This window comes from Perca flavescens, chromosome 18, assembly GCF_004354835.1.
Source record: "Perca flavescens isolate YP-PL-M2 chromosome 18, PFLA_1.0, whole genome shotgun sequence".
Lineage (NCBI taxonomy): Eukaryota > Metazoa > Chordata > Actinopteri > Perciformes > Percidae > Perca > Perca flavescens.
Window position 1 is genome coordinate 15395718 of NC_041348.1, and position 22049 is coordinate 15417766.

The 22049-nt window shown below is 39.6% G+C and overlaps 1 protein-coding gene and 1 long non-coding RNA gene across 4 annotated transcripts; one reads left to right on the forward strand and one right to left on the reverse strand.

Annotated features, from left to right (window-relative positions):
* Nucleotides 1–812: 812 nt before the first annotated feature.
* LOC114572979 (uncharacterized) lies at nucleotides 813–5537 on the reverse strand. The gene is made up of 2 exons (XR_003694845.1): nucleotides 5310–5537; nucleotides 813–1654 (listed from the first exon to the last, which is right to left on the reverse strand). It is a non-coding gene; the product is annotated as an uncharacterized LOC114572979 (long non-coding RNA).
* A 562-nt stretch (nucleotides 5538–6099) lies between these two features.
* Nucleotides 6100–21266, forward strand: vegfab (vascular endothelial growth factor Ab). Of its 3 annotated transcripts, XM_028604817.1 has the most exons (8): nucleotides 6107–6927; nucleotides 8731–8773; nucleotides 9818–10014; nucleotides 10681–10757; nucleotides 13430–13462; nucleotides 17732–17806; nucleotides 19362–19505; nucleotides 19931–21266. In XM_028604817.1, exons 1-8 carry the CDS (start codon nucleotides 6874–6876, stop codon nucleotides 19950–19952), a joined length of 645 nt encoding a protein of 214 aa, XP_028460618.1. In that variant the 5' UTR covers nucleotides 6107–6873; the 3' UTR covers nucleotides 19953–21266. The 3 variants fall into 3 exon arrangements, with proteins under 3 accessions (XP_028460619.1, XP_028460618.1, XP_028460620.1); XM_028604819.1 differs by lacking the exon at nucleotides 17732–17806 and having other exon boundaries at nucleotides 6112–6927; XM_028604818.1 differs by lacking the exons at nucleotides 19362–19505; nucleotides 19931–21266 and having other exon boundaries at nucleotides 6100–6927; nucleotides 17732–18927.
* The last annotated feature ends 783 nt before the right edge of the window (nucleotides 21267–22049 follow it).

A 22049-nucleotide genomic window follows, 5' to 3' on the forward strand; every position in this document is an offset into this window, starting at 1 on the left:
TTCAGGTTGTTAAATCAGCTGGCATTTGTCTCAGCTTCACAATGCATTAACCTGAGGTCAAAACCTAGGGTCACGGGTCAGTGTTTGTGAGGAGTAGTGCTGTTTGTGTTTGTGATGTTTCCTGTGTGGTCATCAACAGGCCAGGATGGGAGAGTTGTGACAGTCCCACAATGAAAGGTACATACAGATAAGACAGTGTGTGCGTAAGGAAAGTGACTTTAATAGAGAGTTCCCAAACACAGCTGGGAGATGTTCTCCCGAGAGATAAAAGCGCTGAAACCTCAACAGCAAATACCATTCATTAAATGGCTTGACATTTAGGATTGGATAAGATTTTACTTTGTATTCTCAATGAAGAATTTTACTTGTGTGGGTACTATTTAGACAGAAAGAGACAAGCTCATGGACGCACTTTGAAGATATGTTAAACAATGAGATAAGTCTCTGTTAGCTGAACAAACAGTGACCAGGATTTGTGTCCTGTCTCCAACCAACCATCAACATTGGTTTTCTTTATTCATGAGCAATCTCTCCCAAACCTTAAAGCTGCAGTTATCAACATTTTTATATCAACAATGGGAAAAAATGAATACATGTAATGTGAAAGCCATCACTTACATGACTCCGCAGTTTCCCTCAGCTTTATGAAGCGTTTGAGCGTCTTTCAGCTTATTGTTTTGGTTTTACTGGCAACAGCTTTACAGTTTTGATTAGTTTCTTAGTTACTCTTCTTTCTCGGAAGAAAAAGGAAAAATTGTAAAAAATAAAATAAAATCCTTCACGGATGGAGACAAGGATAGGATAGGAAAGGATAGAAAAGGATAGGATGAACTTTATTAATCCCCAAATGGGAAACTGGTTTTCCACCAAGACATAACGTTACACAATACGTCAACAAATGCATAGACACAATACAAACACTTTAAAATTAGAGAAACATGGATTCATGGAGCCAAATATAGAACTATAGCAATTGAAGTAAGCGGTTGCAGATTTTCACTCATGAAGACTGACCTAAATCCACACTGTGCTGGTCTGCTTCTTCTCTAACTCCCAGATCTGCATGTTTCTGCTGTGTGACTTCCTGAACATGTGGTCCTTCAGGGCCAGTACCAACATATTGAAATATGATCAATGTTGACAGGATTAGCCTTTTGTTGGGTTAAAGTACAATATATTCTCCTTTCTCTCTCCAGCTATTTCCTTTCATTTTTCTTCATCGCTGACCAAATAGGCTTATGAACTCTTTGAACTGCTTGACTGAGACACACAAACACACAAAAACCAACGTGCTTACTAGAACTGGCCGAAGGAAATAACCGAAGAGGAGAGAGAGCGCGCGAGAGAGAGAGAGAGAGAGAGAGAGAGAGAGAGAGAGAGAGAAAGAGCTTGTTAAAGTACTTCAACTTTAGCTCTTACTTCATCTAAAAGCTTCTACTTATCTGCTCATCCTAATAAGAGAGCAGGATGGAGGAGGACGTGCGAAGGTTAATGAAGGTCTGGTGGACGTGTGCTGCCTCTGTACGGCACGCTCCATACAGCTGGGCAGTGTCAGTGGTCACACCACTGATTGGCTGATGATTTATAACTCCACTATCAAGAGTGAGTGAAGTCATCTGTGCCGCATTGTGTCCAAATGGGCGTCAACCGTTTTCTGTGAGAAATGGAATGACATTTGGCAAATGGTGACTTAAACAAATAGAATAAATAGATAATAAAAAATAGATAAACAGAGTTGTTTTGTCCCTGGGATTTCATAAGACACAAAGAGTCACATTAAAGTGAATTACACACATCGATACTCCTCAAAAAGTTGTAACAATAGATGCTTCATTTCTTTTTCTTTTTTAACCTTATCTGAGAGACACTCTTTTGCACGTAGGCCTAATGAGGCCAAAACATTGTGACACAGCGTGAGCTTAGAATTATAAGGTTCTATCTCCACTTTTGGCCAAATTTGAGTTTTTGACATAATCTGATCCCTTAGGTGTTTATTAATGCCTGTGTGGTGTTATTTTTGTAAAAAAAATATTTTCTTAGTTAGTTATTAATAAAATAAAAAGGTTCCATCTCACAAAATAGCTGGGAGGTAAAAACTTTGATGCTCAATATCTCAGAACTACCCTAAACGGAGACAGAACCTTATAATTCTAAGCTCACGACAGGTCACACACATTCACATACACCTCATTAATGTTTCAGGCATGCTTGTGTGTGTAAATGTGCACACAAGTATGCAGCTCGGTCACATGGTGTTTAACAGGGAATGTTATCAGAACACATTATCAGGCCACACAGTTGAAGGTTAATTCCTGGACCATTTATATAAAGTTCTGATAACTCGGTCATAAGCACCTTGCTGTGCAAATCACTCCCTTCCAAACGCTTACCAGCAGCTTACACTTCTCACAAACAGACAGAGTCAAGACTCACTTCTTAAAGAAGGGAGTGTACAAGGCGGAAAGGAGGAGAGGGAACAGAGAGAAAGAATGTGTTATTTGGTGCCAGGTGATACAAGAGTGTGGCAGTCAGCCAATGGACTTTTGGTAATGGAATGTCTCTGTTACATTATACATTTAAACAATGTGACTTTCGTCCTCACATGCTCACACACACAAACACCCATACACACACACACACACACATGTATGCACACACACACACACACACACACACACACATGCATGCACGCACACACACACACAGTAAAATAAACTGTAATCACAAAGACCTTCAGGGTTGTATTTATATGATAGATAATCAAGAAACTTGACTAATTTGTGCTTTCTTGCACATAGTCAAAACCTTTCGTTATTGACTACACATATGGCAAAGATAAGCTGTTGGGCCCCAAATATTTAGGAATCTGAACCATCTGAGCACAATAGAAACAAAATAATTAAGGTTATAATCCTTAAGATTTTCATTTTTAGTTTAATTGCTTACTTATGCTCAAGGGATTCACAAAAAACAATGCATGCATGTCATCCAGCATTTTTACCATTACAGGCAGACATACTGAATTCAATAATACCGGTACTTTAACTAAAGCAGTAGTCAAGCATCAAAATTAAAAGTGATAAATAGGCAGAATGACCCTTTAAAGAATGTTAGTTTTGGATTCTTGCTACTGATGCACTGCAAGTAGCACTTAAATGAAGATGGTTAAATAATGCTTAAAAGGTTTTATACTGTTTGATAATGATAATGATAATGATATAGTAGTTTTCATCATCAGTGGCAAAGTCAGCCAATCTTGTGCTAAATTCAAATTGTCCTTTTGAGGGATTCACAGGAAATGATGCAGCATGTTGTCCAAAATTTTATCTCATTCATATTGGCCTCAATGTTTACTGTTCACGCCATATCGGATATGTATTAAGTTATTGCTAATACTAACCGAACATTTCTCACTGCTACACATTCGCATTAAAAGCATTCAACTAGTGGGACACTGGGTGGCTTTTATTGTGAAGCCGTCACAGGAAACACAATATATTTGTTGCTGAGGTAAGCGCTGAAAATGCATTCTCAAAACATGACAATTTTTGACAAAGTAGCGACTTGAGTGTTTGCTGTAGTAATGACTGTTCCCTCTGCACAAACATGAATCACCCTGACATCCTGGTACCATGATGACGTTTACAAATGTGCGTCAATGTGCAGATGGATGCAGGGGAGGCTGTTAGTTGTACTTTTAAGAACGGACCACTTCATTAAAACGTGTGTGTGTGTGTGTGTGTGTGTGTTTACATGTGTATGTCTGTAGTCAGCACAAACTGGGATACACTCGCTCACACATGCACTGTATCCGCTGCAACCTTGCCCACATGTGTGCACACATACACACAGACAAACACACACACACACTCTGAGTCAGCAGAAACAGGAGCTCGGTGACACCATTAATGAACCCAAGTGTTATTCTTCAATTAAACTAGGGATGGGTACCGAGCCAAGGGACTCCTCTCAGGACTGCTCCGGTTACATGACAGACGAATCCTTCTCTTCCTCAAAGCTCTCTTTCTTCTTATCTTTAACTCACTCTGCCTCTCTGCTTTTTTTACTTCATCATACCTCAATACTCTCTGCTGTTAAGTCTCATTGTCTCTCTTTTTTTATCTTTTTTTTTCCCTCATTCCATTTTGTATGCACGGTAAAGTATGAGTTGTAGCAGGCAAGCCTAATATGTCAGGCACATAGCTGCCAACCTGTGTTATTACTGTACATACTTATCAACTTTTCCACTTCCTTGGTGCTATCAATCTGTCAGTGTGCTAGAGGAAGACACAACATTGGTTGTCCTGCATTGGCCAGCAGAGGGCATCACTACTATTTGGAGCTGCCACAAGCACAAATGATAATATCTGGAAATACTACAGACATAGTAACTCAAAGAGCATTTCAACCATCTATTTGTTAAATAAAGACAGTTTACATAAGATTGTTTGAAGATATATAAAACAATATTTGTTTGAGATAATGGCCCTCCACATTTTACACACCCATGAAGTGCTTTTTAAAGTTTTGGTTATTTTTTGGTTTGACTTTTTAGGATATGATTTAAATAATAAGCCTTTATTTGACTTAATGTCATTATATCGCTTTAGTACGTTTTTGCCTCTGCTGAATTTTAAAATGACTTCTAACTTCTTAAAATAATTTCCCCTTTTCCAGCAGAATGAATTCAATATGTTCAAGTGGTGGGAAGTAACTAAGTAGGCTACATTGATCGAAGTCATGTACTTAAGTCAGCTTTTGAGGTACTTGTACTTTACTTGAGTATTTTCCTTTTATGCTACTTTATATTTAACTTCATTCACAAACATTTATTTATCAGATGTTGTTACTAGTTACCTTTCAGATTTTACATACACAATTTATGATTTAATTATAAAATGCAATGCATTGCTATCAGCAGTAAAAGTTAGCTCCATGTCAACCAGCTCCATAAAGTAAGCTGTTTACTGTTTACACGTTAATGCACCAATAATAATAATCTAATACTACAGTAATACAACACTGCACTCATTTTACTTTGGATACTTCATGTAAATTTTTTGCTAACACTTTTACTTTTACTTAGGCACAATTTCTAATGGAGGACTTTTACTTGTAATAGAGAATTTTTATTCCGGCTTTTCCTTTAGTAAATTATGTGGAATATCTCCCACTCGCCACTGACGCGTAGCCTACACGAACCCAATGTTGGAAAGAGGCTGTGTATAATTACATCATCTCTATCATCATCATCGTCATTATCAGCAAGGTTACAATCATGATAAAGGAGCTGTGTGAAGATGCCTCACTGTCACTCTCTGACTCCCTGTTACTCTGCATTGCCCCCCTCTTCCTCGCGGGGATGTTTCAGCTGCTGCTGTTTGAGCCTGACCGGTCAGGTGGTTTCTTCCATTCTCCGTCAGTGAAGTAACAGGGAGGAAGTCACGACGCTCAGGCTCCTACTTTCCATTAGGGTGTGTGTGCTGGCGCGCACTGACCGGCGCGATGCGGCGACAACTCACCAGTGACCTGCGCGGTGGATCACGGACGACAACGTTGCACGGCGCACGCACGCACTCATACACAAAGACGCATAGGCATACGTGGCCGGGCACACATGCTCTGGCCCTCAAGTAGGGTTTCGTGGAAATTTCGCATCACATCCTCGAGTAAGAACAAGATTGGGACATATGTGCCCTAATATCATGGTGTAGGCTTCTAACCTTAGCAGGGGGGAATACACGTTTAGCTAAAAATCACAGAAGGGACCATCCGACGTGGAATTGTCTGTTGTATCTGTGCGCTAAAATGTGTAATTTCCTCAAAATTAATGAGTTAGGAAATAACCTATACGACTTTTTAATTTGCTACAACTAGGTCTGAATATAAACCATAACGAGTAATAATAACCCAAACAGTGATTGTATATTATTAGATTTGGCATCTTTGACAGGGCTTTAAAAAGACGCGCAGGACATGTGATGAAGAAATGGATTAAAGGCATGTAAAGAGCGGGTGATATTTCAGCCGTTGACACTAGTATAAAGTACCACAATCACAATATCAGGATGCACAACCCTTTTCTAAAATAAAAAAAATAAAAATAAAAATAGACTGGCGCTTCTGAACTCAGCTTTTAATAACTTGCTGGTGATGCGGTCACATGAGTCGATGTTTAATAGGTGAGACGTTGGAAAAAAAGACTTCGGAGTGCTGTAGCATAAATCAGCCCATAGAGGACACACCTACCCTGTTCTGATGGTCCACCAATCATCCACGTCCAGTCTAGTCGACACACATGCAGCCACAGTACGGAGTGTGTCGGACGCGAGAGAGCTGACCTGCTTAGAGCGCAGCGCGGTGACAGAGGAGTAAAAAAAATAAATAAAAAAACCCAGTGCAAATAGATAATGTTTTGTGGGACGAGTATCTCTCAGCGCGGTTTTTTTTTTCACTGAACGTCATCCTGGTCCATGGGTTCAAGTAGCACACAGAAGTAGCCTATAAGTTTCCAATGGACAGATACTTGGAAACGGCTGGCGCAACAAGCATGGGATTATATTTGTAATGTGGATTGCTATCCCCGTGCAAGAAAATAAAGGTCTGCTGAGGAACAATGTGAGACGTTTTGCGTCTTGGATTCTCGTGTTTCTGGATATCTTGAAAATCATTGGCAATAGTTGAGAAGGCAGAAGTTATGCGCAAAGGATTGTATGCTCCGACCCCGGGACCAACATGGATTTGCCATTACAACCCCCTGTCCCTTATTTAGACAAATTTTAGCCGGTCCACTTGTGTTGTTGTTGTTGTACTTGTAAACTTCATGTTTGGATTTTAAAACGTCGCCTGCCTTTGGATTGGATTTCCAACACCATGAACTTTATTGACAGTTTGACACTATTATTTTTGACGCTGTCAGCTGTCAAGGTGAGTCAAGTGTCCCTGAGAGCAAACTGGACAGAAAAGAAGAAAAAAAAAAATCAACCGACCTATTGTAATGTAGTCACTGGTCATGAATGTGTAGTTTGCCCTTGCCTTTCCTCTGGCTAGGTCATCGCTCGTGTTTAAACAAGATGACATGTTTAGTGGTTTTGGGGAGATTACAACAGCCATTACGCCAAGCCGACACTATATACACCTAACCCCCACACTCGTGGGTGGTGCGCTTTTTGTGTTGCAAATGCGGCATGTGTGAGGATTTTTAAATAATGTTGTGAAGTTTGACGCTGGGTGATTGCAGGCCTGCTCTTAAACCACCTTGGAGATATTATTACGCTTTAAAGGCGCAGTGGCTCCGTTCTGAATTAGGACATGTGAGCAGGTTAACGCTTGGCAGTGAGACGGTTCAATAAGAAGAAATCCTACTTTTAACAGTGTTATTCAACACTCAGTTACAGGAAAAAAAACAGCATTATCATGTCATTAATCAGACAGATTAAACAGGTTGACTCGATAATTGGCTGTTTGAGAGCGCACTAAATTGTGTTCCATATAATGATTAATCAGTGAAGTGTACCCAGGGAAGCTTTGAGCAAAGGTTTCCCGGTGGAAGAAAAAAAAAAAACACACATTTCAATAGGAGGCTGCATTTTTTCCAGCAACATGATTGGACTTTGAAGGTTTATTTCTAATATGAATTTGCCTCCTCAAGATAGCAATGATGTTTTACATAGTTCTCTCTCGGGCATCTCACAGCTAAATTATTGAAATATTCCCCCTCCAGAGTCCAGTAAAGTGTTTATTTATATAACTGGTTGATTTAATGACAGCTAAGCCCCCCAGTGCACGTTGAATAGTTTTAGGATGCTGTCTCAATTGCTCTTTACCACTCGAACTATCATCGGTTTAGGGGCCGGTGTTCGCAGCTTGTCACCCTTCCATTATTAATACAGTATAGTGTTTTGGGGGGCTGGGGTTTCTCAGCCCACAAGGTTGAACCCTCTCACGCCACCGGAAGGGGGTGGGGACTGCGGCACCCACAGCCAAACACTTTTTTCTTTTTACTTTTCATTAAGGAATGGAAAAGAAGTTTCACCGACTCACTTCATTTTGAGCCGGTGAATACAGGACCAGGTCTCACGCAATATTGGCGAGCTATTGCGCGTGTTGCGCGCGCCTGTAGGCCTATGTGTGTGTGTGCGTGAGAGAGAGAGAGAGAGATAGTGTGTGTATGTGTGTGTGTGTGTGTGTGTGTGTGTGTGTGTGGGGGGGGGGTCAGCGAAAAAGTTGTGGGTAAGGCGCGCACGGATGGAAAGTTGCCAAAATCCTTTGTGGTCCGTGGTGTGGTGACAGCTACCTCCTGTGAGGGAAAGTAGCAGGCTAACATTCTTACCGGTTTTAATGGCGACAGTTATTAATCCGCGTTGCCAAGAGGCGGCGGAGGCATCACATTAAAGGCTTGATAACTGACACAAAAACACAGTAATTCAAACGTTTATGACGTTTTGTCACGTTGCTGATGTGGTAAAATATGTAAGTTTGTCACGTTGTAGCCTACCTTTGGTCAAATATATGGCCTTATTATATATAGACTCTTACTGCCCCCCTATATTATATAGGCCAAGATAAAATGCATTATGTGGTTTTCATATTCTGTCAGCGGTCAACAGAAATGTCAAAATGTAAATACATGTTTGCGCAACTGTGGATAAGTAGAGGGCAAGGGCAGCAGTTTCATGAGCTTTTGCACAACCTACTGTTACTAACAGTTTGCTTTTTTCCTCTTTGCAGAGCGCCCACATACCGAAGGCCACAGAAAGAGGTCCACATGACGGTAGGTGTCCCACAGGGCACCGTGGGAATACAGCCTGATCTGGGCTCCCTTGTTGGCACACAGCCAAATAGAAAAGGGCCGGTTTGAGGTTCACCTTGATATTAAAGGGAAATTATCGCCTCCTTGTGGACAACTGCATAGTTTAACCCTGTCCAGATGTATCTCCCCCAAACTCCCCCTTTTAGTAAATGAGAGCAGTTTCACCCTTAAATCTCAACTCTTGGATGTTTTCATCCTGGACAACATTCCTTCTTGTTTGAGGTTGAACTGGGGAAATGTTATGGAGACCAGACTCTTTTATAGAATGGAATTTCACCCTCTTGGCCCACAATTTCATTTTGCACAATTCTAGCATTGCCCAATCTAATTTGGACAGATCAGAAGCTGTACTTCATGATATTGTTCAGTGTCAGTATATTTGGTTTGGCTTCCCAGAGGGCTGTGAGGCTGAGGTTGTTTTAGGCTCTGAGTGATATTTTGGAGGTGATGTCTGTCTGTGTGCTAATATCTTTCTCAAGAGCAGAACTCCTGCTAAGACTGAATGGGGGCAAAAGTAGAGCTTTAAAATGGGGTAACACTCAAGTCCAGCATTTATCTGATGCAGCAGATGGGGTCCAGCAAGATATAGAGTACTTTAAAAATTGTCAAGTGTCAGTGTGTGTGTGTTTGTGTGTGTGTGTGTGTGTGTGTGTGTGTGTGTGTGTGTGTGTGTGTGTGTAAAAGTAGGTACATTTCTATAAACCAAGTGCATCTCAATGGAATAATAGAAAGTAAGGTGTGTGTGTGTGTGTGTGTGTGTGTGTGTGTGTGTGTGTGTGTGTGTGTGTGTGTGTGTGTGTGTGTGTGTGTGTGTGTGCATGAATGTGTGTGTTTTAATCGCCTTCACTGTGACTCCTCTGTGAGCCTGCCAGTGTTTTTAATGCACTTCTCCTTTTAGGTGTGTGTGTTATTGTTACAGCACTGTAGTGTTGAAGAGTCAGTGCTTTAGACTAAAGCTCCGCTGCCATTTAAATAACCCTTGCACACTGTGACTCTGTCTCTCAGTGATCCCTTTAATGGAGGTGTACAACAAGAGTTTGTGTCAGCCTCGGGAGTTGCTGGTGGAGATTCTGCAGGAGTATCCGGAGGAGGTGGAGCACATCTTCATCCCGTCCTGCGTGGTGTTGACGCGTTGCGCCGGTTGCTGCAACGATGAGATGCTGCAGTGCATGCCAACATCCAGCTATAATATTACAATGGAGGTGAGCGGTGTTATTTATTAAAACAGCAATACTTTAGGTGTTTTGTGCAGTGGGGTTCAGAGGGGTGGGAGTGACAGGGGCTGCCCCTTTTTGCCTTTTGAAACCCTTATTTATCCAGGATGTGTGTGTGCTCTAAATGGACAGATTTATACTTTATTTTTGCCTAAATGTCACACCAGAGGGGCACATGGGCTCCTCAAGTGTGCCTCTGATCGGTCCAGAGCCCTACTGCTCAACCCAAGTGTCCCTGCTGTTTGCCCAAAGGCTGCTCAGGTGTGACCTTTTATCATATAAATAAATCATATAAATCATATACTTGGCCCTTTTTCACCTTCATGCCTTTGGTTCTCTGTGTATGAGGAGTCAGTTTGTCTTTTGGATCACTGAGAGGTGAAAAAATGTCATTTCTAGTAGAAGGTGACGATCCTTTTGAACTCTCCATTTCAGTTAACGGTCGATCCTCTTTCACTTGGGCTAATATGAAAAACAGAATTTGAATGATTACATCTGGACCTTAGTGATTTCTCTGTGTGACCCTTTTGTTCATCCTCAGTGTGAATTATAACTCTGAGGACAAGAAGCTAAGGAATACTATAAATCAACTTAATATGTCATTCAAATCTGTGATGATTTCTCTTTCTTCTTCTTTTTTCTTTTTTTTTACAGATTAAAAGAATAAAACCCCAAAGGCAACAAAATGATATTTTCATGAGTTTTACAGAACACAGCGCATGTGAGTGTAGGTAAGAAACCCTGAACACACTCTGAAACACACACAATGTGAATGAAATACTAACCACTGTGTGGCAGAGCAGAGGTCGACCAAACACGTCATGTAAAGTTTTGGTCTTTGGTTTGCCTCTGACACATTCAACAGATGCATATAAGCTGGATTCCTGTCTTATCGTTGCTACATTTTCTTCACTGATCTTACAAAGACATTTAAGCACATCCCAGCACATATCCTCCATATTGCTTTAGTTTCATTCCATCGCATTGCTCAAGTAAAGGAGATACATTTGTGAGTACAGTGCTACCTAATCCTGTGTTTTCCTACTGTGGCATGTAGAGGTCACTCCTGGAATGACATAGGTTTGATAGCTTTAGTTATTGATCTCGGAGATAAGTACTGTGTGTCCTTTTTGTGGCCTCTAGTCACAGTAAGTTGACTTCTTCTGGTTAGACTTATGGTACAATGATTTATTTTATGTTGTGGATCAGATTGTTAGATAGATAGATAGATAGATAGATAGATAGATAGATAGATAGATAGATAGATAGATAGATAGATAGATAGATAGATAGATAGATAGATAGATAGATAGATAGATAGATACTTTATTCATCCCAAGGGAAATTTTATTGTCTGTTGTTTTGATAGGCAGCAATATAATCTGTTAAAGCCAGCTGTAAAAAGAGATAAGTGCAGCTAAATTAAATTAGTAACATGTTCTCATTGTGCTGGTGTTTAAGCTCAACATGCACAAACAAAATCGGATGGTTCCCAAAAGTAAAACTAGGAAAAAGTAAAGATTTCATCCTCATCATATCATATTATTAGCTGTAAAATGAATTAGCAAGGTGTGACACAGCGGCATGCATCATCCTCCCACGTTTATTGGAAATCTAAAAAGCAAAACAAACATTGTAGGGAGGCAGGGCAATTGGCCAAGGACCAAGCTGTCTCTCTATTCTGAGTTATCAAATTTGAAATATGTTTGTGCTTTGTTCAGTGAGGCTGCAGCAGTCTGTCAGACTATAAAGTAATGTCACCTTGAACTTACTACTGCCTGCGATGACACAATACTTTGGTGTAAAATCATTTACATGTAGCTGTAACATTTTAGGGCACCTTCATCAAATCCTAGATGCTGTATCCAATCTATATGTTGCTGTTTCAAATTTTTGACTTCATTGTATTGTTCTGGAAATGGTATACATGCATTAATTGCTATTGACAGATCACCAAGTCACTACCAAACTGTTCAGAATAAAATACAATATGTAACTTGACTTAAAACAAGTGATTAACTCAAGTGGGATTTCAAAGTACTTATTTCCTTATAAAAGTCCCATGATATGGTGCTCTTTGGATGCTTTTATATAGACCTTAGTGGTCCCCTAATACTGTATCTGAAGTCTCTTTCCCGAAATTCAGCCTTGGTGCAGAATTACAGCCACTAGAGCCAGTCCCACAATGAGTTTTCCTTAGGATGTGCCATTTCTGTGTCTGTAGCTATTGAGGAGGAGAGAGGGGGGGCAAGGTGGAGGGTGGGGGTGTGGCCTTGACCAACTGCCACTTTGCTCGTTTGAAAGCCATGATGTCTCTCTCTCATGGGTGGGCCAAATTCTCTGGGCAGGCAAAGCAGAGAAAGGGTAGGTGATCCTTTTGACCTCATAAGGAGCAAGATTCCAGATCGGCCCATTTGAGTTTTCATTTTCTCAAAGGCAGAGCAAACTACAAACAGTAACGCTGGACTACATGCTGCATCACTACCATATAAAAGTATCAAAAACAGGGTTTGAGTTCATGAAAATGTGAAGCAATTATGCCGGTAACCATCTACATTCAAGTGTTGCTTGCAGTGCATCAGTAACAATAATCGAATTTAACATGCTTTAAAGGATCATTATGCCTATTTAGTACTTTTACTTTTGATGTTTGAGTACATTTTGTTGTTAAAGCTACTCTACTTGTACTTAAAGGAATATTTAATTCAATACTTAACTTCAGTACTCAGCGCTTGTAATTGATGATTTTGTTATATTGTGGGATTGCTACTTTTACCGAAGTAAAGGTTTTTATTTTACCTCTCCATATACCTTAATAGATTTCAGTGCAGGTGATTCACAGTACCACATAATATGTATCGGCCAAATATGTATATGCACACATATATTTTCATGTTTTATTCAGCATACTGATATAGTTATTGTACCAGAATTTCAAATCGAAACTTGGCTGTGTGTCTATGACCTTTTTGAATGATACACTGTTTCCTAACACTTTTGGCACTTTGTCTCCAGAGTGTGCCAGCAATTGTATTGCTCCACATGCTGTTATCACAAGTTTCGTCACATCATGGACGAGAAGTGAACCAAAACTGGCAGCCTGTTATTGTAGTCCAGTTTGTATGTGTGTGTATATCTCTCAGGGAGCATGCCTCTTTGGGTGCCTGTTTATGAGTGCGTGCACTGATTAGTTCCCAACAAATCTGCTTCCTTTACTGTGCAAAAGTGAAACATAGTTTTATCACAGTTTCTGGTAAAGGACGGTGATGTAATGTGATTAGAGAAAAATTACCTGTGCTGATAATGAGCCTCTGGTCTCTGGTGATCTTGATAAGTATTTGTTTGCCAGGTAACTATGGCGTGCTGTGATCTAATGTCATGTTGTTTTGTCCTTACCTTTCAGGTTAAAGAAAGAAATGAAAGAACAGAAAGAAAAGTGAGTACAGTACTCTTTCTGCGTGGATTGGTTTTTTTTTCAGAGGGAAACAATGGGGACTTGAGATTTGATCTTTTTCCTCCCCTGCAAACAGACTCTCACTCACGTCATCTGCAGCTCCCCGCCTTGTTGACATTATCCCGTATGCTCTTTCTCACCTAATTTATCCATCTGTTATTTCCTCACTCCTTTTTCCTCTGTCTCTCCATTTTCTCTCACACAGACACACTCAAACACCACACCAAACACTCCACACTGATTATATTTAAATTAAAAAAGACAAGCAAGAGATAAGCTACTACATGAGACCATGTCATGCTGAGATTAGCATGCAGCTCTCAGGTGATAAACGCGGGGAATACTAGCTCAGTCTACTCAGGTGAATGAGTGACACTTGATGAGGCCATTGCCCTCTCTATTCCTGTCCTTTACACTGTCCCTCCCTTTTTTATCTCATCTTTATGTTCCTGTCCTCTCTTCTTTAATGTTTACATCCCACTTAGCATCTGTTACTCCTGTTAATGGCCGCTCTGATATAGATAACTGTGTAAAGACCAGTTAAGCTTTTGTGTTTATGGTCTTGGCTTAAGTGTTCTTCTCTTCCCATAGAACAGTCATTATTAAAACTCTTTTAATTCTTCTTCTGCAAGCAGTCATTATTATCTCTCCGTTGCGGGGTGGTTGTTGGTTGTATTTTGGTTTTGTGTCAGATCGTCTGTCATATAGATAAGAGCTAGTTTTGAGACCTCTTTAACCTTGTCTTAACTGTTTACGAGTACGGCTTCGGTGGCGTGCGTGTGAGTGATAGTGATAGTGTTAGGGTCGTTCAACTCCCGTTTCTGATGCTTTTATGCTTTCAAGTTTAGTTTTATCATCAGTCGCTGACCTCTCAGTAGTGAGTGGTCCCTGGAGGTCTGTCAGGGTGAGTCATCGTAGGGAAACTTGTGAACTATCAATGTCGACAGTGAAACTCAACTGATCTCTGAACAATTAAAAACAGGAAATTGCTACATTTACAGCAGCTACAGTACAACCTGTTCCATCCTTACTGCACTATTTGTCATCCAGTCCCAGCTTGGTCCGACCTAGCATCATTGAATGGATTGCCTGATCCCCTGACTTTTCATATAGCTCCATCATTAGGTCAACATTTCTTTGGTCATGACTAAATACCTGCAAAACTAATGACATTCCCATCAGCCTCAGCTGCACTTTGTGTTTAATGCTAATTAGCAAATGTTAGCATGCTAACACGGTAAATATTGTAAATATTATACCTACTAAACATCAGTATGTTAGCAATGTGAATATGTTTCTATGTTGACATTACCCTTTTGCTCAAAGCACCTCTGCACCCAAGTAACATTACAGCCTCCCAGACTCTGTCTTTTTTTTTTTTTTTTTTTTTATATATATATTGACATGCAAATCCAATATTTACACAGACTCAGCCAGGTCCATTCATTACCTGTGCAGCAAACTAAATGTAGGCTACGTTCTGGAAGAAGAAGACCTGTGGCAATATTGGATTTAAGAGTTCCCTTTTCCTCAGGAAAACATGTTATCATTGCGAGCAGAAAACAGACTATGAACTATGAGATCATGAAAATGCCCTTAAAGACGAAACCTGCAGCTAGAGCTTAAAAAATAAAGTTAGGTTTTGACTTTTTCCTGCGAACGCTATGACCAAATCACAGACTACAGTTTTTTACAATCACTTTGTTACTAATTTCAGAACCTTGATGTCATTTTTCAAAACTCTAGACACAAAACTCAAAACGGTCATCACTTGTAACACAGGCTGTCCAATGTTCAAAACATTGCATTGTGCATTCATATCTTTAAAGAAACATTGCACTTGCACAATCACTGGTTCAAAAAACAAATTTATTGTGAAATACCATTGAAACGTTACTTTAGATCACCCACACACAAGCTACCCTTGGTTTCACTGGGTCATCGTTTGTACAATCATTAAATATTGTAGTACAAAATAGGTGCTACATGTTTCATTATGGTACTACATATAAATACATCCCTGTAAAAGTACTGCAGTAGTAGAGAGAATACTACAGACCAATGTGGTACGAGTATATATATAATGTATGTATATATATTTACTGTATTTACCCTTTATTTACAGTATCAAGGTAAGTTGATTCTCATTTTTTGATTCTCAAATTCTCATTTGCAACGACGACCTGATCACATTCACACAGTTCCACTTTCATACCTGGAAGCTGCCCAGTACAACCCCAGTTTAATCTGCTCGCCACTGAACAGTATATATACACACATATATATATATATAAAGTATATATAAATTATATATCTCAATCGTCAGTAACGACTTGGCAGAATTGGACCTGCAATTCCAAGGGCCTGCATCCATACAGTGCAGTACTGTCAGTAAATATTCTTAAAGGTGGTACATGGGAGTATAGAAACAGTGTCTGATAAACAGTAATACATTACAGTAAAGAAGGATGATGAAATATTACATCCATAGATCATGTAGTCTAATTGGTTCATGCTCCACGCTAATTGGTGACAATGAATCTCGTTATCTTGAAACTTTCATGATCTAAACATGGAATATTGTTTGTTTCCATACAACTATGCATTAAGAGTCATGCATTTTGAGTAATTGTATCAATTGATAGTTAGATGATTGTAATGAAATGAATAGACAATCATCTGAAATGTAATGTGTGAATTGCTTTTTGAAATAGGAGTACTTTGATGTTAAGTTGTTAAATGAACATATGATCTTAGGTTTATGTGTATTGTATCCAAGCATTTGAAAAAAGTGTTAGAGTTTGGAAAAATGTACATTTTGATCATTGGTTGTGAGTTTTGTGTCTAGAGTTTTGAAAAATGACGTCAAGGTTCTGAAATTAGTGCCAAAGTGATTGCAAAAAACTGTAATATGCAGAGTGCTGGAGTCAGAAATGGGGCTAGGTCTCGCTTTGCCAGACCTTCCTCCACAGAGCAGCAAATGAGGGTCTGGTTATCCACACAGCATTCCGGGATGGGAGAAAAACCTGCTCTGGTATATTGACATTTCTTTAAACCAATCACAATTGTCATGGGCAGTACTAAGCACCAGGTGCTGTTGCAAAACATCCTCAGGAAGGAACTTGTTTTGGTGGAACGTGTACATTCAAAGGTTGTTTTAGTCATGCAACAGAAAACTCAGATTGGACAGACAGTCTAGCTAGCTGTCTGGATTTATCTTGCAGAGATCTGAGGAGCAGTCAACCATAGTCCTCATAAATCCACAGGAGTTTAAAATGCCAACACAAAGAAAGCAAAAGGTACCGGACATCCGGCCGAAAAGAGTGAAATCCGGTGGCAACGGAACAATCCTAGAAGATGAACGTCGTGGCTATAAACTAGGTCCCACCCTATAATTGTGTTGAGCCATACACATACACTAATTATGCCATTCTAGCTCGGGCCAGAAACTAATCATGGTGAAGTAAAAATAGTGTTTTACTATTACACAGTTCTTCTGCTTGTCCACAGAGACACGTCGCAACATTTCTATTTGGGTATTCCAGAACTTTTCGGTGTAATTGTATACGTCTTAGACAGCATAAGCTTGTGAAACCCAGCTTGTTTTTGAACACGCAATCCAGCCTGCACCTGTGAAACTCTAGGTGTATGCTTTACAGGCTTGTCCTGCTGTGTGCTGATACAAGTTGAATCAGCCATAAATAGTTGACCCAGATAGGTTGAAAGATGCAGTTTTGGTGAAGTCCAAGTTCATTGTCCTCAATCCACCTTGGAAATTTGAGAACAGCCAAGCCAAAGCTCAAACTATTAACTGCACACAGTACGTTTGACAAAAATAAATCTTGTTGGTTGGACAATGAAGCTAGTTTTACATTTAAAAGTAATGTTTTATTTAATTTCAACAGTTTTTTTGTGCTGCAAACTTTGAACTCATATTATCACTTACTGAAAAAGCATTGGTAATTTTAGATATTTCCCATGTAAACAATACAGACACCTTTCTCATAGCGTGATGATATGTTATTATTCCAAAGAAGACAGTCTATACACAATCATCTAATTAAACAATATCCTGTTTTGAATGACTGATTGCGTGGCTGTTTGATTTAAAGAAATGAAAAAAAAGATTGTTAATAATCAGTTGTTGTTTTTTTTAACCAATTATCAGTTTAGGCCTTTCTACACACATCAGTACTTCTTTACTCAGTCTCTCAGGCATCTCTCTGCGTTGTTGTCCTCTTTCTCTTGCAGAAAATCCCGGAAAGGCAAGGGTAAAGGCCAAAAGAGAAAACGAAAGAAAAACTGTGACAAAACAATTCACGATGCGTATGTCAGCTCCGCCTTCTCCACTTACTTGCATCTGAGTGTAGCGCTTCTCATAATTAAGCTCCTTTGGGAGGAGCTCATTTGCCCCTTTTAATTTGCACCGTTAGCTACATCAATTAGCATGTTGCTTCTGAGTATTGTCCTAACTTTGTCTCGTCATTCATGTTTTACATACCCAGAGTATCAGTGTCTAAGTTGCCCTGTTTCCTAACATGTTTACTAACATAGCTTTCGCAAAACTTCACAGCGATAACCAGGGAAGTACAGCAGACATTGCCAGCCAAATTCCATATCACAAGAAATGAACCATAACCCATCGCCACCCGTCAAAATACCCATCTAACATCCCCCCAAACCTTACTAGCCCCCAGACTGGGACAATGGTGGGGATGAGATATAGCAGCGTAGCATGAAAAACAGTAGAAACTTGAGTTGCTCCTAACATCTTGTCAGATAGCTAGATTTCTGATTGATAATGGACATGTTTAAATAAGCAGGAATAAACAGATTGGCTGTTAGCTATTACTTGAACCCTCTACTGAAACAAGATCACAGCTCCACCAGCATGGCTTTGCAGACCGGCTCATAACTGTTGTGGTATCTGTGCTGGGATCACCAGGATTGTAATCACGGCCTTGTGTTCAGTGTTGAGTCTGTGCCGCTTTGCTGTGTCTCGTACCCGTCTCCATTCCACTCTTTGTTCTTTTCATCTTTATAAACAGGTTGTGCTGTCCTGTGCATAATGCTGGTACTTTTTATGTAATGTAAAGATATGAGTGATGGCTATCTATTGACTTTTCTTTGTCTTTTTTTTTCTTTTGCTACTGGGGATATGTAAACCAGCAACTTGTTTAGCAACTCCTGTTTTGTGTCTTTGCCTGCTTTTTTCTCTGAAACAAAATCAGCCATATTTTATTCAAAAATAATAGAAGATGATCTCATGTTTCTTCAGAGCTCATACTGTGAAATAATACATGTATGTGTTTTTATTTGTACATTGAGATATACATGGAGTATCTGAGCCTTCATCTGTCAATTTTCAGCCTCTGTTCTTAATCTAATGTCTCTGTTGGAATCATAGTCTGCAGTTTTCACAATAAAATGAAATATGTCTTGACGGAGCACCAAGCAGACCCTTGAGTCTTCTTTAATATGAGTTTGACATTTGTAAAAATGAGAATTAGGTCATTGACAGGCAGTTCAAAGCCATCTGTGTCGTTTTGTGTTGCATGAACCGGTCCAGAGCTTTGCTCACTGCATGTTGATCACATACAAGGCATTTGTGAGCGGTCCAATCCACGCGGTAGGGTTTGGGGGGGGCGCCAGGGAGGTTAATTTTACTGCTTGAATATTTGCCTGCTCTGTGGGAACCTGTATGCAATACTACCCAACTGTCACATGCAGTACAACTTGTCGGGGAGTGGCTTAGAAAAGCAAATTGGAGCGTACAAAATGGTTGTCCTAACGATGACCTTTCTTATGGGTGGTAATGGTACACTGTGATAACCATCTTCTCTCCCCCTCTTCCTTCCAATCTCTGTCTCTCTCTGTCCAGTGTTTGTGAGCCATGTTGTGATCATTGCTCAGAGAGGAGGAAGCGCTTGTTCGTGCAGGATCCTGCAACCTGCCGGTGCTCCTGCAAACACACCGACGAATACTGTAAAGAACGCCAGCTAGAACTCAACGAGAGGACCTGCAAGTAAGTGCTGTCGTTTAAGAGAGCCAAAGTGAATATAACTTGTTCTGTTCCAGAAGTAAGAAAACCTCATTTAAAGGGCCTTCAGTTATACTGGCTCATTAGACCTCTTCCCAGGACTATGTGGGCGTGTATAAACTGATTGATTAACATCTTTCTGAGCTTCGAGTTAGTTCTGTTGCACCTGTTAGGGCAGGACACATGGCATCTTTATCATTCTTATTGGTAGATGACATTTTTGATGTAAGGAATTACCATCTATGCTCTGGCACACCTTTAACCTGGGCAGAGGTCTAATCAGCCAGAACAATTTGGGCTCTCTGTGTTTATGTGTGTATATGTCTGAGAGAAGAGGCCAAAGGACACTCCTAACTACAGCCTGTTTTTTTCTTGTTCTGATAACTGTTTATGCGTCCCTTCTTGTTTAGATGTGACAAGCCAAGGAGATGAAACAGGTGGCAGCACCAGATGTACAAGATGAAGGAATATTTTAGAGATATTTCACAGCACAGCACTTTGACCTTTGAACCGTAAGCTTGTCTTTTCTATGGAAAGCATTCCCCTTGAGAGAGAACACTATGAAAGACTGAACTGAAGTTTCCTCCCACTTTATATCTGTGTGTATATAGACCATGATAAAAAATAAAAAAAAGAGTACAGAATTGTTATGCTGCTACAGAAACAAATAACTAAACCCATCATTAGACAAAAAGCAAATAGCCGCCATGTGGTTTAGCATTTCTAACAGGCTTGCGATGCAGGTGTAGTCTTGTTGTCAATTCATTGTATGCAATTACTTCACTGGATATGAGTCTCTACTGTGGTTTTGTGTCAATCATAAAATTGCAATCCTCTCAATCTAAGATATATTTAATTGCTAAAATAGCGGGCAAGGCTGAAGAGGATATGGAAGTACATTCTCCTTTCAAAAATGATGGATGGATTATCATTGGTCGATGTCTACTTTTGCTTTTGGAGTATAACAGCAGGACAACTGGGACATCTGAATCTGTCTCTATGTATTTGTTCCTGTACGGAAATGCAGGACTGACGTGGATCAGCTTGATGGAGAAGAGACTGATAATGTCATATGTTATTTTAAAGGGATACTGGTTGTCAATATAGTTTTGCTATGTCCTACATGAAAACCACTGAAAACATCATATACTGTAGTTTGATTCCATTTGAAAAACTGTGCCTCACAAAATGTACTGAGAAATCTTTCGAGTGCTTTTTAAATTATTTTGTGTTTCCTTTTTTCAGGACAGAGTATGGTCAAAGTGGTTTGTTTAGTGGTGGTTTAACTGAATACAGAATCTATTGATTACATATCTTCTTCACTGAACGTGTACATACTTAATATCCCTTTATGCCATAGTCCATTCTAGATAATTTATAATGTTAGAGTATTTTTCAGTATTCAGTCTTCTACCCATATTTAATTTGGTCTATTTATATATGCAGTGTTATGTACCTGTGGCAGTCCTATCTCCCCTTCGTGTGTGACTGATGGCTACTCTCAGCATGGAAACTCTATGCTTTTCTACGAAACAAACAAAAAGCAACAACAAAAAATCAGAATATTTGTTAACATTCCCTAAATGGATCATTTATACTGGTGTACTCATGACATCTCTGGATTTTTCAACCCCTCTTATCTAAGGGTGTGGGTACTGTGTAGGATTTTTAACATGTGTGTATCTGTGTGTTTGTGTTTGTGTGTGTGTGTGTGTGTGTGTGTGTGTGTGTGTGTGTGTGTGTGTGTGTGTGTGTGTGTGTGTGTGTGTGTGTGTGTTAGTAAGTTGTATTTAAGTAGTATGTTTTAAATTTGTTTTAAATAACAATCTGCATCCTTTCTGCCATCAGCCTTAGAGCCATCATTATTAGTTCTCTTTGTCTCTCCTTCACTATTAACATGTTTTCTGTGTCTATGTAAAACAGTAAAGCATATTTATTTTCAAATTATATTGTTTTTATATAAAATAAGGAAAAGGTTGCTGTGTTGTGAATGCTGTGTTTTCAAGAAGTTTAATTAGGCAACATGAGGTTTCCATGTTTTTGTGCGACAAGTTGATACTCACACGTAAGAATCCCTGCAGAATGTAATCTGAAAGAAAATACACCCGAGAAATAAGAAACACCCGCACGCTTTTCATGACGGACAGACAGATATTCAGCCTTATGAATAAAATGGCACTTTGAAGCAGTGTGCAGTAATTTCATCTGTTAAATCTAACTGTAGATAGCCATTAAGGAGTGCTGGAAGTAAAAGTTTTTTGAGAACTGTGATCACTATTAATGTAAAAAAAAAAAACACAGCAAAATAATCTATCAAGAAAAAACAACTAACTAGTAGAATAGCACAACAGAAGCAGTTCGGTTATAGCCTGGTTGACACCAGACCCTTCTCAGTTGCAACTGGAGCAAATCTCAAATTTGCTGGAAGTTCGTCAGGGTTTACCCAGGCTAGTTCGGTTAGTTAGGTTTTGGCAATGGTAACTGAGAAAAGAGTCATAAAAACAAAGTTTAACAAAATTTTTAAAATGT

Excerpts from the sequence above, each read along its gene's own strand:
- vegfab (XM_028604817.1), top strand. The coding sequence starts at position 6,874 with ATGAACTTTATTGACAGTTTGACACTATTATTTTTGACGCTGTCAGCT. Across the intron at positions 10,015-10,680 it reads GCTATAATATTACAATGGAG|ATTAAAAGAATAAAACCCCA; the intron begins GTGAGCGGTGTT and ends TTTTTTTTACAG. Across the intron at positions 13,463-17,731 it reads ATGAAAGAACAGAAAGAAAA|AAAATCCCGGAAAGGCAAGG; the intron begins GTGAGTACAGTA and ends TTTCTCTTGCAG.